The sequence below is a fragment of the Chelonoidis abingdonii genome, chromosome 11 (genome assembly GCF_003597395.2).
Source record: "Chelonoidis abingdonii isolate Lonesome George chromosome 11, CheloAbing_2.0, whole genome shotgun sequence".
NCBI classification, from domain to species: domain Eukaryota; kingdom Metazoa; phylum Chordata; order Testudines; family Testudinidae; genus Chelonoidis; species Chelonoidis abingdonii.
The window spans coordinates 54,913,575-54,930,202 of NC_133779.1; the positions used below are offsets into that span (position 1 = coordinate 54,913,575).

Genomic DNA, 16,628 nt, shown 5'->3' on the forward strand with positions numbered 1-16,628 from the left:
GACTTAAGTATCTGTAAGAAAACACAGACTTGGATTTTTTTTATTTAAGACAGCTTCTCTCACTTTGTGACGTTAACCCCCCTACCTTATTTTCCTCTAAAATGCATGTTCTATTACTAATATTTTATACCTTTATTTAAAAAATGCAATTATTTTTCTCTAAAAAAAAATGGTCATTGAGACTTTATTTCAAAATAACCTAAATGCATAAAATTTGTTCTTTCCCCAAAATAGTTATTACTAATATTTAATGCCTTTAGTTCAAAAGGCATAACAGTTTCTCTAAAGTTTCTCTAAATTCTTCTAACTTCTAAACTTCTAACCTTAAAATGACCCTAAATGTGAAAAAAATCCATGTGCAAATAGTGCCAATGCTCCCCATAAATAATTTTTTAAAATGTCAAAATGGCCCCTGCACCGAAAGCGTACATATCTGAAAATGAGGCTGGGGGTGGGACATACATTTAAAAAGGGAGTATGGACACCTGTCAGAACTATACGTTGAAGAACACTATAGAGCCTTTCCTACTTGTCCCCCAGTCCATGAGCAGTGCAGAGCAGATCTTGCCAGCAAATGACATTGTTTCCCAAACCATTTTTATTTACTTGATGTCACGTGGGTAATCTGGGGTTACATGTTGCAAGCAAAACATAATATAACAGTGTTATATGCTGCAATAGGATGGAGAATTCTCATATCAAAACATACATAAGTGTGTTTATACCATGGAGTGGAATATGCTGCATTTCATAGAATCATAGATTAGAGTTGGAAGAGACTGTCATAAACAGATAGCTAAGGGTTAATGTTTCTTTTACCTGTAAAGGGTTAACAAAGGGAACCAAACACCTGACAAGAGGACCAATCAGGAAACCGGATTTTTTCAAAAGGTTTTTTAAGGAGGAATTTGGGGTGTTTCTTGTCTTGGGTCTCATCTGTTCTGTGCTCTCTCAGCTATGAGAGGATCTATTTTCTAGTCTTCTATCTTCTGTTTCCCAGTTTTGTAAGTACAAAGCTAGCAAAGTTATTGCATCTGTGTATCTGCTGGGAGTCTGTTAGTTATTTGGCATATAGTACTTTAAATTGTATTGTTTGGTAAGGCTGTTTATCCCTTTTCTATTGTTTATTCATTTTTCTATAAGTTGAAAACCCTGTATTTAACTCTAGATAAGCAGAACTGTATATTCTATTCTTTCTTTCTTTCTTTTTTTTATTAAAATTTGCTTTTTAAAGACTGTTGATTTTTTTTCTATTTGACCCACCGGAAATTGGTGGGAGAAGGAAACCAGTGGGGGGAAAGACTGCTTTTCTGGTTAACTCTCCTAGTGTCCAGGGCGGGAAGAACTAAGGGGAAGAGAAGGGAGATCTTTTTCTGTTTCCTTGTCTTTGGGTTCGTCTCTTTGTGGAAAGAGGAACAGTTTCTGGTATTGTTTGTAAAGGTTTGCATCAGTAACCTCTCAGGTTAGCCAGAGAGGAAATATTGGAGGGGAGAGAGTGGGGGAATGGTTTATTTCCCTTTGTTGTAGACTCAGGCATCTGATCTGAGGTCCCCAGGGAAGGTTTTGGGGAGACCAGAGTGAGCCAAACACTGGAAATTGGCTGGTGGCAGCGATATCAGATCTAAGCTGGTAAAAGCTTAGAGGGTTCATGCTAGCTTCTCAGGTTATGAACGCTAAGGTTCAAATCTGAGTAGGAAGCTATGACAGAGACCTCAGGAGGTCATCTAGCCCCAAAGAAGGACCAACCCCAATTAAATCATTCCAGCCAGGACCTTGTCAAGCCTGGTCTTAAAAACCTCTAAGGATGGAGATCCTATCACCTCCCTAGTTACCCCATTCCAGTGCTTCATCACCCTCCTAGTGAAATAGTGTTTTCTAATATCTAACCTAGACCCCCCACTGCAACTTGAGACCATTCCTCCTTGTTCTGTCATTTGCCACCACTGAGAACAGCTGAGCTCCATCCTCTTTGGAACCCCCCTTCAGGTAGTTGAAGGCTGCTATCAAATCCCCCCTCCCTCTTCTCTTCTTCAGACTAAATAAGCCCAGTTCCCTAAGCATCTCCTCTATCTCACATCCAGAGTGCAAAAACAGGAGGCTGAGAAACCAGGACTGAACTCCTGATGACCAGGAAGCCTAGAAATATGTTTGCTGTGGAAAAATGTGGAATTTGCATTCTTACACAGAATCTTTAGTTTTTACATTCTGTGAAAAAATTAAAACCTATTATTAACAATTAATTAAATTTTACAGAAAGTGCCGGTGCCATTTATTCAATGAGCACAACCACTCACTTCTTGTCGTTGATTTTTGAATTCATTTTAAATTAACAGCTAAAACCTATTTATCTGATCTAAATGGGACCGGGGCCAGATCGGATAATCAAAAATTGGGATAATCAGGAGAACTGGCAAAGAGCTTTCAATCCTTTATTTTAAGATGGGGGGCTCAGGCTGTCGGTGTCTCATGCAGCTGGCACTTGGGCTGTCAGCCTTAGGAGACTGGTGGATTGGTTAGTATGGAGAGCTGGATAGGGCAGGCTTGGATAAACAGGCTTCTACTGCATATCAGTACACCATTGTGTTCAACTGATACCTGTAGGTATGGTGCCTATGGAAACTAAAGTTCAGCCTTTCATTTTAATTGAGGAAAAATGCACATTTTTATAGTTTTTATCAGAGAAGTTTGTTTTTTTATCACAGAAAACTAGGACCCCTGCTGCTGACAGCCTTGAGCTCCACCCATGGCCTGGACCCAAGCTGAGCAAAGAGCTAAGAACCTTGAGTGGGCCCAGGCTTGGATCAGCTTGGAGACCTTAACCATGAAAATGTTATAATGATTTGGTGGTTGAGGGTGTAGATGTGTCACCCCCGCCAGCTCCCTCATGGAATGGGGGCAGGACCACTGGGCATCCAGCGGAGCTACCATGCCCATGGGCAAATGGTTCCCCAGCCACCATGCTCTGCTGCACCAGCATGGGCTGGCTGAATGGGAATGGCTGTGACCTGTTGGTGGGTTCTGTGCTGCTCTCATTCAGAGTCGGTCTACACTGCAATTAGACAGCCTGGCTGGCCCATGTCAGCTGACTCCGGCTGGTGGGGTCAAGCAAAGAGCTGTTTAATTGGGGTGTAGGAAGGTCCTGGGAGGTGGGAGGGTCCCAGCATTCAGGCTGCAGCCAAAGCTGGAATGTCTACACTGCAATTAAACAGCTCCTTAGCCGATACAAATCAGGACCATAAACAGTGGGAAACGCTAGAGGGTAACGGAAAGAGAGCAGGAGGGGATGGCACCTTCTGGTCTCATTTCAGAGCCTCTTAAGATCTAAGTGACCTGGCAGAGAGTGAGGAGAATGCCTGTGTGAGAAAATCACAGACAAAAAGAGGTGAGTGGGAGGGGTGGGAGCCTAGAGAAAAAATGCAACAGGTAGGGTTATAGCTAAGCTGGCTGTAGGAAAATGGAGATGTACAGTCAACCGTGGGGGTGGGGAGCATGAGCTAATCAGGAGCCAAGCTTTTCAAGGGGAGGGCACTGTCTGGCAAGGGGCAATGCTGATACACTGAGGGAATGGGCAGGAGTTTGCAATGCCATCTGCCTGCATGAAAAGCCAATGGGATTTGAGTCTGCCTGTGCCAAGGGCTTAACCCAGCGGTGAAAGGCACAGCTCTGCAGGCCAGAATTCACCAGATTAGTGGGAGGAACCCAGGCACATGGTGCTGAGTGCATGTCAGGATCCCATCCTGCCCGTGAGATCTGTGGCGAACAGGGAAGCTCACAGAGAGCCGCACCAGCCCTAATGCCAGGCACATTTATGAGCAGACTGGACCAAGCACTGGAAAGCTGACTGAGATGCATCTAGTGCTGGAACCCAAAGTGGGAGGCCTAGACAGCACCTCCCAGCCTCTCTCAGCTCTGTGCTTTGGCCCAGTGTGTGCGACCCAGTACGGCACATACTCCAGGGGCTGGAGATCACATTCTCCTTTGTGCTAGACTCGCCAGGGTTTATGGCACAGTTGCCAACTTTCACACAGTAAATAAGCACCCAACTTTCACAATAAGCCAAAAATCAAGCTAATCCCATTTCAAAACAAGGCCAGTCCCTAAGAACCCCAACACTCTATGTGACTAGATCCCCCCGGCGTGCAGTCTGGGACTGTGGTGGGCTCGCTGTGCACCCCTGACTCTTCCTCCCTTGCCCCTGCTTGCCAGGAGCCGATCAAAAAAAAAGAAGCCACAAGCTATAACAAGCTACAAGCCAAAACTAGCCAATAAGCAACTCACAAGCCAATTAAGCCAAAACCAAACCTAATTTCTGCGTTTTTTCCATGGGTTTGGCATGTCTGGTTTATGGCTGCAGAGAGCACACCCTGGGGGCGCGTCACTCTCTGAAAGTGACAGCAGGAGCTGGAGCTCCATGGCTTTGCGCTGGGGCTGCACTGCTACTGAATGCAGCCTGTGCTCACAGGATCAGAATAACAGTTTGTGTTTCAGCAACACATCACCTACTAATTCATAGTGCAAATTATTCCAGCCAAAGATGTAGTGGGAAAAGTACCCACCCCACATTATAGACTCCATGTTATAGAGGACATGGTCCCACATATACACATCTGTGATTTCCCCTACAAAAGACTCTGGGAGTTCAAACCCGCCCCCGAAGGAGTCCTGCTCCTGCCCCAGGATGATCACAGCCTCAGCACTGATGGAATAGCCTTTCCGCAGACCCTTCCTGGGTAAGGGCTTCCTATTCATCCAGAACTCAGCTATGCCTGTGGCCGATTCCCAGCTGGCACAGACATGCTCCCACTCCATACGGGTCTCTGGGACTCTGAAGGTCACAAATTCCCCTCCCACGTATAGTCTGTACTCCCCAGGCCTGGGTTTGAAGAGCAGGATCTCATTGTCATAGGCCTTGGTGGCATAAGAGAAGAGGGCGTACGGCCGGGGCAGGTCAGTGTAGGATCTCAGACAAATGGTAAAACTCTGCAGTGGCTGCTCTGGCTTCAGCTTCAGGATAACATAGGAGTCGTTGGATGCTCTTGGGAAAACAAACACATTACGGAAGAGGTCTGTGAGAAGGGAGATGGGGGTATGTGTTTCTTTGTCAGGGTAAGGGACCCGATTGGTACTACTCTTCCTAGTTAACCCCTGAGACCCCTAAATCTCCCCCCCACCTCACTATCCCAGCCCTGGGGCTGACCCAGCTCTACCAATGCCCCTGATTCCCCCTCTTCCTGCTATCCCAGCCCTGGGCTGTACCCAGCTCTGCCAATGCCCCAATTTGCCCTGCCCTGCTATCCCAGCCCTGGGCCATACCCAGTTCTGCTACTGCCCTCACCCGCCTCCCACACCCTGCTCTCCCAGCTGTGGCAGGGTGCTGCTGCAAGCACACCTCATCAGTCCCTGCCACGCCAGCCCAATTAAGGGGGAAAGATTGGGGCTGGTTGAAAAGCCTTATGTCTGCCTGATGATTGACAACACCTGCCAGCCTGATCGGCAGGAGCTACAGAGGCTGGGAAGGAGCCAGAAGGAGCAGGTCAGTCAGAGAGGGAGGTGGAATCCTCTAGCTGGTTACTGACCCAGCCTGCGCTGGGCGAGACACCTGTAAGGATTGTATATAGTTGGACACAGGTGGTGAGAAAATGCTTAAAGAATAAAGGATACGGATGTTGCACAGAGTTGAAGTCTCCCTGGACTTATTTGGGAGGGCAACCAGCCCCAGAAGAAGAGGGGCCGGGCGTGCACCTCATGACATGTGGGAACTAGTCCGAGATCCTTTTGTGCCAGAGCTGCAGTTTGGCAACCTGGAGATGGAGGGAACCCTGCAGTGGCTGGCTTAGCAGTAGGAAGAGATGCAGAAGGTGCTGCAGGCCTTCCAGCAATCCCACCAGATGGAGAGACAGGCTCAATTCGCCTGGCAGGCCAAGCAGGGGAGAACTTTACAGGATTTATTAAGGAGCAGGTGGGGTTGCCGCAACTACTTCTGCAGAAACTAGTGAGTTGCCCTGGGCAGAGATGGTACCTGCACTATGGGGTTGGGCCTTTGTAAAATGGGCCCTGATGATGACCCTGACACTTTCCTCTGCACCTTCGAGCGAGTGGCCATGGGTGCCAGATGGGACAGGTCAACCTGGGCCCTACAGCTAGCCCCATATCTCACCCCCAGGCAGCATGCGGACACTCCCAGGGTGGGCAGGGAGAGGGCCAGGGCTGCATGTGGGCCCCAGGCAGCCTGTGGACAGGCCCAGGGTGGGCAGGGGGAGGAGGTAACAGCTGCAGGGATATTCAGAATGTGAACCCAGATGGGGCACTTTGGGTCAGGGGCTGTTGCCTTCACTGAAACCATCCCCTATTTTTTTAAATATAGAACTGGAAGGGACCTTGAAAGGTCATCAAGTCCAGTCCCCTGCCTTCACAGTAGGACTAAGTACTGTCCCTGACACATTTTTGCCCCAAATGGCCCCCTCAAGGATTGAACTCATAACTCTGGGTTTAGTAGGCCAATACTCAAACCCAGGGCCGGCTCCAGGCACCAGCATCCCAAGCACACGGCACACGGACTTCCCCCATTGTCCGCGGCGGCAATTCGCACGCTGCTTGGGGTGGCAAAAACAGTAGAGCCGTCCCTGCTCAAACCACTGAGCTATTCTTCCCCATAAACCAGCCTCCTCTACAACCACTGATTTATTTCTCACTTGTAAGTATCCTCACGCCATGCTACACTAGGCAAGATGTGTGCTTGAGGAATACTTGTTTCTGAAATGCGCAGATGTGCACATGAAGTTATTGTCAACCAGAAACCAAACCAGGTTTCTGCACGGATGAATATCAGAGCCCTGCAAACTTAGGACCTAGTCTGTCACGCTTACTCATGCTCATGTCAGTGTCTTACTCCATGAGCTATCCCACTGGGTTGGGTCCAGTTATGAACCTCTTTTGGTGTGTGCATTTACTCAGGTGAGTAATCCCATTAGTTTCAGTGAGACTACTTGTGTAAATGTTCACAACATGAAGAGCCACACAATTGATCCCTTCTGTAATTCAGTGACAAGTGTAACATCTCATGGAACAGATCATGGCCTCATAGGGATGGAAGGAGGGGTAAGACTTTTCCCCCAGTGGCCCTCTCAGCCTGCCCTTAACCCTAAGGTAGGTGGTGCAAGCAGGGGCTGCATGCCTGGTGCATTCCCATGCAGGTGGATGGGGAGCAGGCAGAGAGTGGTAGAAGCACAAACAGGGCATAGTATGTTTGAATATTCTACACTGGAGAGTTTTGTGAACCTCCAAGGAGCACATGTATATTTTCCCTATTTATTTTTTTCCCTTTTAACTGGATCCAGTTTGAGGCAGATGAATAACTGCTTAGATTGATATAGAAGCGAGGGGAGCATGGACTAGCCCCTATTGACAAAAATTCCAAATTTATTCGTTATTATTTCTGAGCATTCTTAAAGATTTGCTGCAGCTCATTTGCATATTTAGGGCTTGTGTGGGGTGATGTGCAGCTGAGCTCTGCCCCAGGAACACGGAAAATTCCCTCCATGTTTCGCCCTTGCTACAGTGGGGATGATAATTTGCTGCTGGCCTATACCAGCATTAAATGACAATACTTCATCACAAGCTCATCTATTGTGGCCAAAGTGTTGGAGGGGCAGAGCCATGGCTACTCTCAATAATCAGACCTTTCTCTCTATGGTAGCCTGTCTGGTCTGGGGGGAAGTCAGGGCCCAAGATCCAGGTAAGCCTGTACTGGGACACACTGTGGGCATCTTACTCCTCTCCATGTCCCATTTCAGGTGCTCAGGCCAGGGGATAATTGTGCCTAGAGAGGATGTTTTAAACACTTTTCAGACTATGTTCATGTGACTCAATATTTTTTGTCATTGATTGTATATTGTCCTATTTATTGCAATACAGTTGGAGAAACTCAGTTGTCTAGATTCTCTGTAGATTTTTATATTTTATTGCACATCTATTCCCCGCCCAGCCACTGTGTCCAAGCAACGAGAGCGGGAGTGGGCTGGGGACCTTTCTCATCCTGGGTGCTCTGCATTGGCCCTGATGCCCACCTCCTCCCCAGGCATCATCGGGTGCCTGCGTCTCCCTTGCCCTGCCTAGGGACCCTCTCTTATGGCAGCTGAGGAGTGAGGCGCACACAGCAGGGTCCGGAGAGGCTCCTGGTCACATTTATAGTCTCCAAAGGCCTTCCCAGCTCTACGCTGTACCCCGGACCCCTGAACTGTGAGTTTTGAGGGGTGGGGCAACTCATTGGGAAAGCAGGCAAAGTACAACACAGGGGCAGGCATTCAGCTCCCCCAGAGAGATGGGGATGTGGGGGGGGGAGAAGCGTTAACCCTTGGGGAAGCCCTATTGATTTAAACAGTGAGATCAGCTCTGTCCATGCGAGATTCTCCTCTACACCATCCTGAGGCCCCTCCATCTGCACCAAGAGCCTGACCCTGTCCCCTCTCCTGACACCGGCTGCAGACCCCACTCACCAAAAGGGCATGGTGGGCTCGGGCGCAGGATCTGCCCCCTCCAGGAGAGGGGAGTGGTGGGTACACACTGTGCCCCCGCTGATCGCGGGGAAGTGGAGAAGTGAACAGCCCCCTTCTGTCTCTGGGGCTGGGGACAGATGGACCCCACGGCCACCTTCCCCAAGTCCCAGGCAGCACGATCCTGGGGAAGCAGCATTCGAATCAGGCTCTTTTAACTGAAAGGGCCCGTCAGCATATGGCCACATTGGCACTTTGCCCACCAGGAAACAGGGCACAAAAGTGGATGCTGGTGCTGGAGAAAGCCCCCTCGGGTGGGGGCAGGAGGGAGCTCAGTGCCCTGGCTGCTGCCATGTGCCCTTACTGGGGCCAAGGGCTGCAGAGACCTACCGATCATCTCCAGGCTTTACTTGGCCACGGAGCTGCCCCAGGCACTGTTGGCCGTGTAGATGTAGGTGCCCGTTTCATTCTTGCCGACGGGGGGGAGGGTGAGGATGCGATCAGGGTTTATCTGCAGGGGGACATTGCTGCCGTCCTTTGTCCACAGGAACTCCAGGGGGCTAAGAAGAGGGGGGTTAGTGACAGATAAGGAATGCTTTCCCGAGGGGCACACACTGGGACAGGTCTGACTGCACCCCCACTGCAGCGCCTCTGGGGCAGGCCCCGGCAGGTGATATCAGCACACAGCAATGCTGCAGCCATTCCATGACAGCCAGTGAAGGGCGCCGGGGCCAAGAGGCCTGGTCCTCTGTCACCAGGCACTTTCTTTCGCCGTTCATGTCAGGAGGGGGCGAGTGCAGAGGCTGTGTATAACACTACCAGTGAGATCTAGCAGCGTGTGCCACCCCTTCTGCAATGACGTGGGCACGAGGCAGGGCAGGGCAGAGCCGGTCCTGGATCTGCTAGGGAGCGGGGTACGTGGGGCTTGTCCCGAAAGGCAGCGCAATCGTGCTCAGGACAAGAACTCAGAGAGCAGGCAAGTGGCCACAGGGGGGCTCCCAGCTAGTCCCGCACTGGCTGGTCTATGATCTGGACCTAGCGTCCCATTGGGGCAAGATTCTCTGTGGGTGTGAGGTGGAAGGTTTGTGCTCCAGCAGGTCTGATCCCACTGCTCCATGCATAGCACAGGGCTCAGCAATGTTTGGCATTTCCCTCTCTGTGGGGATGATCCTGGTATGACCCATGTTGTGTCCTGGGCCCTACTGATGAGTGCAGAGTGGGCATGATGGGAGGGGGAGGGGCAAACACTATGGGCCCAGGGTTGAGGTGGATGCAGCAGGAGGGGGAAGGTGAGTGCTACAGGTGCAGGGTGGGTGTGATGGGAAAGGGAGGGGCGAGCGCTATGGGTGCAGGATGGGGGTAGGTGTGATGGGAAGGGGAGGGGCGAGTGCTATGGGCGCAAGGTGGGTGTGGGTTTGATGGGAGGGGGAGGGGCAAGTGCTATGTGTGCAGGGTGGGGGTGGGTGCAATGGGAGGGGGAAGGGTAAGCCCTATGGGTGCAGGGTGGGAGTGGGTGCGATGGGAGTGGGAGGGGCAAGCGCTATGGGCACAGGGTGGGTGTGGGTGAGATGGGAGGGGGAGGGGTGAGTGCTATGGGCACAGGGTGGAGCAGGCATTATGGGAGGGGGAAGATTGGGCACTAGGGGCACGGGGTGGGGGTGATCGTGATGAGAGGTGGAGGGGTGAGTGCTGTGGGGATAGGTATGATGGGGGGTGAGCGCTATAGGCACAGGGTGGGAGTGAGTGTGATGATAGATGGAGGGGTGAGTGCTATGGGTGCAGGGTGGAGATAGTCATTATGGGAGGGGGAGGGGCAAGTGCTATGGGCACAGAGTGGGGTGGGCATGATGGGTGGGTGGGTGTGATGAGAGTAGGAAGACTGGACACTAGGAGTCAGGGTGGAGATGGGTGCAATGGGAGTGGGAGGGGTGAGCCCTATGGGTGCAGGGTGGGGGTGGGCACCATGGGCAGGGCGAGCACTTTGTGTGCAGGGTGGGGTGGACGCGATGGGAGGAGGGGTGAGCACTATGGGAGCAGGGTGGGGATGGGTGTGATGGAAGGCAGAGGGGGCAAGTGCTATGGGCACAGGTTGGGGATGGGGGCGATGGGAGGAGGAGGGGTGAGCGCTAAGGGTTCAGGGTGGGGGTGGGTACCTTGGGCAGGGCGAGCATTTTGTGTGCAGGGTGGGGTGGACGCGATGGGGGGAGGGGCGAGCTCTTGGGCGCAGGGTGGGGGTGCTTGGGAAGGGGTCCACTAGCGCATGAGCAGCCAAGGGGAGAGGTGAGGGGGAAGGGAGCTCCTTACCCAAGATCCCCTGGGACGTCACACTGCAACTGTAGCTCTCTGCCTGGGCTGGGGCAGGGAGGGCACGGCTGGATCCTCGCTGCTGGCTTGTCTGGTAACGTGGAGAAGGAAGAACATGGAACCAAGCCTGTTCCCTTGCAGGGGCTGGGGTAAACAGCGACTGCACTGAGGAACGACCCTGCAAGCCCCTGGCTGCCCACAGTACTTCTGCCAACCCCTTGTGCTGCCCACTGAGCCCCTGTGTCATCTGCTGACGCCCACGTGCTGGCCGCAGTGTGCCCACCACAATCCCCTTTTGCCGGCCAGAATGGAGCCGCCAATCCTCCTGCACTGTCACAGCGCCCTCCACCCCTGATCTCCCCATGCTGTCACAGCACACCCCCTACAGGCAGGTGGGGCAGGGCACAGCTGATTGGTCATGACATTCTTATGGCCCTTCCGTAAATGTCTCTCAGCCACACCCTGTGTGCACCAGAGCAGTGCCATCAAGCAGACGTGTGCAGCAATGCAGGTCTTCCCAATGCCTCCTCTGCCCCACGCTGGTTCCATGTCGCTATTTCTGGGAGTCCTGGGGCCTTGCCCTCAGAGGCGCTGAGCCCCAACGCTTCAATTGACATCAGGCCCCATTGTCTCGAGGTGGATGGCAAGATCCAATGGGGCTAAATGCTGAGCACCAGGGGACTTAGCACTGCACAGTCCCCCGAGTCCAGCAGAAGCTATGCCCTGGACGAGGGCATTATTGGGAGTCCCATCTTCGTCTGGGAGCTGTGGGGAGGGTGGTCGGAAAACATGACTCACACATTCTCCACAGTGCCAGGGACTCGGCTGCTCTCTGCCTGCAGAAGCACAAACCCTGTCCTCCCTGTACAGAGGGCATCATGGCCAGGGCTTGTCCCCCTCCCCCGGCACAGCCAGCTCTGCCCCTACCTGTCTGGGCCACGGATCCTGAGAGGCTAGCAAGGAGGAGGAGCCAAAGCTGCAGCTTCTGCATTTTCTTCACCTGCAGAATAAACCAGAGGGACAAATCAGAGGGGAAGATGTCAAGAGTCTGCAGCCAGTATGTTATGGACAGTCAAGGCATTTGTTAAATCTATCGGGAACAAATAAAATCCCAGTGTTCAGACAGCTCCATTACGAGAGAGCAGCGGCAACCCTGTCAGCCATGGCAGAGGAAAGAGGGAAGTGTTCAGGAAATATTTCTGTTCTGTACTGAAAGGAGACTGGGGGACATTTCCATCTCTGACAGTGATCAAGTCATGCCTTCTATCCCATCCGTGACTAAGGAGGGTGTTACCCAGCAGCTACTAAAGTTAAACATTTTTAAGTCGACAGGAGCAGATCACTCACACCCAGGAGTATTAAAATAATTGGCCGAGGAGGTATCTGAGCATTAATGCTGATATTGAAGGACTCTTGGAACACTGGGGGAAGTTGCAGACGACTGGCAGAAGAAACGTGCCAAGATTTAAATATGATAAATGATGTGAGTCAAGAAACTATAGGTCGGTTAGACTGTCATCGTTCCAGGGCAAAACTCTGAAGAGGCTGAGGCAGGCGCAAACGGTAAAGAACTAGAAGATGGGTGTATAATTACTGCCAGTCCACATGCTTTTGGGGGAATAGGTCTTGTCAGACACACCTGAGACAGGTTTTTGATGAGCTCATATGTTTGGCTGATCAAGGCAGGAGTGTGACCTTCATACACATGATATTTCAATCACATATAGCCTGAGTACAGCGCCCTACTTTGTATTGCTCTGCCTGCCCTGTCTATAACCTGCCCCCAGGCAATGCCAAACTCCAGATGCAGAAGTTGCTGCCCCAGTATGGGGAGGGAGGCAGGCAAGCTGAGAATGAGCTACTGGATGGATCACTTGATGATTACCTGTTCTGTTCATTCCCTCTGGGGCACCTGGCACTGGCCACTGTCATAGGACAGGATACTCGGCTAGATGGACCTTTCGTCTGACCCAGTATGGCTGTTTTTATATTATGTTCTTAGGGACATGGCCCCCTCACCCGCTCCCCCCAGCCTGAGGTGCACCGGGGAGCAGGTGCTCTGTCAGAAAGGACGGTGTCACCAGGGCACTCCTCTCAGCACTAGGGGAGGATGGCAGCTCCCCAACCCCACTCAGGCCAGCATCTCACCTGCACCTGCTCTGAGCTGTGCGTAAGGACACAATTTAGTCATGGATTCCGTGATCGTATCAGACCTCTGTGACTTCAGCTTCCACTGTCAGCAGCTGTGGCTATGTTAGGCTTTTACTAGAGGCCTCTGTACAGGATTGGGGAGCAGATACCGGACACAGTGCTGGTCTATAATACTCTAAATACCTTTTACTGATTACAATATAAACATCACTCACTCCACATTCATACCCCAAACATACCGCACCAGAGTCTGAAGATCAGAACAAAGTCCCAATGGTCAGTTGAGGTTCGGTCCAATCTCAAGGCGTGGCAAGCCGACACTGCACACCTCTTCAAAATCAGGGCTCTGGATTAATGTCTGACTCCAAATTTCGGATATGTCAGGCAAGCATTTATAGACCAGTCCGTCGCGTCATCTGCTCTTTGTCTCCATTCGCTAGGCCTTTCACCCACAACACAGAGAAAGCAGCCCCAGGAGGCTGCCATAATCCAAACAGCCCCAGGAGGCTGCGTTCCATTTCTCCTAGTTTTTATCTGCAGCTGTAACGGATACAATACCACCAATGTTATTCCCTTTTCTGCTGATTTTGTATGTTTCCCCTGGACACAACAAGGCTGTTTTGCAAGAACAGTCCTTGACTGCTTAAAACCTTGAAGCCTCGCTTCAGTTGCTAGCATGTAACTCACATACTCATGTCAAACACACTTCATTCACACTAGGCCTCAACAGCCCATAACATATTGCATTATATATAGTGTAGATATAACCCAACAGCTGGAGCTGGGGCTGCGCCCCCCACCCCCACCCCTTGCAGCTGTGGCCTGGGCTATGCACCACCTCCAGCCCCCACAACTGCAGCCAGGGCTGTGCCCTGCCCCCTGCTCCCCCACTCACACACTCGACTAAGGCCAGGGCTGTGCCAAAATCTTAACCTTAGCTATGCAGCATGAGAAGACTCTGCTGGCAACATCCTCGTTTGTAGCCTTTCACTCAGTGCCTGAGGCCCTCAGGGCCTGGAGACAGGCTTCGGGAACAATCCCAGAAACTGTGTAGCTCAGGGCATGGCAAACAGCAGTGGGAGCAGAGCCAAGTCCCACCTCACTGGGAGACTGCACGGGCAGCAGAAAGCCAAGCATGTAGGGTGGGTGGCTGCGTTTGGTGGCTCCAGGCAGACACTTGCCAGAGCAGCAGCTGGGCAGTGGCACCTCAGGGCGAGTTCTGCTTCCATGGGCTAATAAAACAGTGTTGTTCAGTGATAGAGAGAGCAGCTGCCTCCTCCCTAAAGTTAGCGGTGGTAGGGGGGCACCCAGAGCTGGCAGGGCTCAGGGGAGGGTGGGGGAGGTGCAGGAGCAGGCAAGATGCTGAACTGTGTCCCAGAATGTCTTGCTGTGAGGGTGCTGAGGTCACTAGCTCAGCTGAGGAAGGATGGAAAGCAGCCATCTGTGCTCCCTGCACTCCCACGACTGAAAGAAGGCACCTGGGCTTTGGCATCCACACAAGCCGTGCAGCAGCCCATGGAGAACCAGAGCCTTGCAGAACGCAGCCCGTCCTCAGTACATCACTGCTGAGCCCCGACTCCCCCAGTGTTGCTCCGGCCTGTGGACCTCGGCTGTAATCCAGAGCTGCACTAATGCCCACTGGACAAGCCAGGCCACAGTGTGTCGGGGGCTGCATGGATCCAATCTGCAATGCAGACAGGATGGTTCCCAGATGTGTCTCAGAGCACTCCCTCATCTGAGCGTAGGACCAGCCTCAGCAGCAGCCCTTGGCTGGGGACAGGCTGGGCCCTGGCTCTAGACCAAGTGAGGGGTTTGCACTTTTGCTTCTGCTTATCGAGTCTGATTGCCCCAGAGATGAAGGGCTTGGCTACCCTTGTGAGTTACCGCACATTAAAGGAGCCCCGAGTGCACTAGCTCACTACCCATCCATACTGGCAAGGCACGTAGAGTGCTCTGACTCCACAGCGAGAGCGCTCCTGGTATGCCACCTCGGCAAGTGGAATAACGTTTGATGCGCCCCCACTGGAATGCCCCAGTGTCAGTGTGAATGAGGTTTTGCATTACTGCGCTCTGATCAACCTCCGGAAATGTCCCATAATCCCCTTAAGTCAAGTGGCCACTCTTGTCATTGTTTTGGACATGCCCTTTGAAAGCTCCATTTGACAGCCGGCTGCTTATCTGCTCCAAGACAAAGCAACCATTACTGGGATGCTATGTGTGAGAGAGAGAGGTGCGGGGAACGGGGAGAAGGGGAGGTCTGCTGCTGTTTGAACTTACAAGACAGCATGCTGACACACGCTCAGCCCCCCTCAAAACCCACTCTCTCTCCCCCCACATGCACACAGCACACTCCCTGTCACACTCCACCCCACCCCCCCATTTGAAAAGCACATTGCAGCCACTTGCATGCTGGTATAGCTACCACAATGCACTGCTCTCTGTGGCCCTTGAAAGAGCTGCTAATGTGGCCACGCCAGTGTGCTGGCAGCTGTCAGTGTGGACAGACTGCAGCGCTTTCCCTACTGCACTCTGCGAAGTCTGGTTTAACTCAAAGCGCTCTACATCTGAAAGTGTAGCTAGGCCCATGCCCGAAGATATGATTGCAAACCAGCCTTCCTCCAGCTATGCCCCAGGAACCCAGTCAAGCTGAGACCACAGTGCCTGGGCGGAAACACCTGTTTCCCCTCCACGCTTCAGGAAGGGGAAGTGAGCCCAAAGCAGCCAGACCTTAAACGGGGGTGAGTAAAGCAGGGATCGAGCCAAACTCTGGCAGATAGTGCCTGAAGCACGCTCCTCCCTCGCTCCCCAGCGAGCTTGGTTTGTGGGTCTGCAGCCCCTGGGGCCCCTGGGAAGCCGTGAGTGTCTCCGCAAGCTACCTCTGCTGTGCCCTGTGCTGGCCATATAGCCCACTCGCCCAGCACAGCCTGGCATTGCCTGTTTCCCCCAGCATCTCCTATTGTCCTCTCCCCCTGAGATCGCCTGTCCCCTGCCTGTTAGCTTCAGGGCTGCAGCCTGACGGGCAGCACGGTGCTCCGGCTCCCAGAGGTCTCGCTCCTGCTGCAGGGACCTGGCCAGGCTGTCCCACCTCGAGCTCACCACAAGATCTCCACACCCGGCAGCGCCCTGCCATCGCCCCACTCACCAAACCAGGCACCCGACGCAGTGTCCCACTCCCAAGGTGCTCAGGAACATCCGCTGAAGTGCCGCGCTCTGCTGCTCTCTGCCCAGGGGAGGTGCTCCTACTGCGGGCGGGTGGGAGCGGAGTCTGTGGAGGGGCTGGGGTCCAGCAGCTGTGGTGGGAGTAGGGGTGGGGTTCAACGTCGGTGATTCACTGCCCCAGGTGGTGGCAGGGGAACATGGGAAAGGGGGGGCAGATCCCCCGCTGCCAAGATGGTGCAGCTCAGACCCCAGTTCCCAGGGCTGTGCTAGGCCAGGCAGAGGCAGCTCCTCCCTGACCGATTCTGACTGTGCTGACAAAGGCAACTGGATCCAGTGAACCACTTTCACAGACACCACCCAAAGCAGTATAATGGGCAGTATTTGCACTTGTCTGCACCAAGTGTCCCCGTAGTTCCCAGCTTTGTTTTAGGGGCTGTTCCCATTGCGGCACAGGAGACGCCTTGTCCTCTGACTCACTTTAGAGGGGCTGTCACTTCTTTATAGTATTTATTGTGGGAAAAG

The 16,628-nt window shown here is 52.6% G+C and overlaps 1 protein-coding gene across 1 annotated transcript; it reads right to left on the minus strand.

Annotated features, from left to right (window-relative positions):
• Positions 1–1,899: 1,899 nt before the first annotated feature.
• On the minus strand, positions 1,900–16,401 carry LOC116824285 (serum amyloid P-component-like). Its single transcript, XM_075071136.1, has 5 exons — positions 16,090–16,401; positions 11,724–11,796; positions 10,797–10,887; positions 8,883–9,052; positions 1,900–5,066 (listed from the first exon to the last, which is right to left on the minus strand). The coding sequence occupies exons 4-5, from the start codon at positions 8,887–8,889 to the stop codon at positions 4,465–4,467; spliced, it is 609 nt and encodes a 202-aa protein (XP_074927237.1). The 5' UTR covers positions 8,890–9,052; positions 10,797–10,887; positions 11,724–11,796; positions 16,090–16,401; the 3' UTR covers positions 1,900–4,464.
• Between the last annotated feature and the right edge of the window lie 227 nt (positions 16,402–16,628).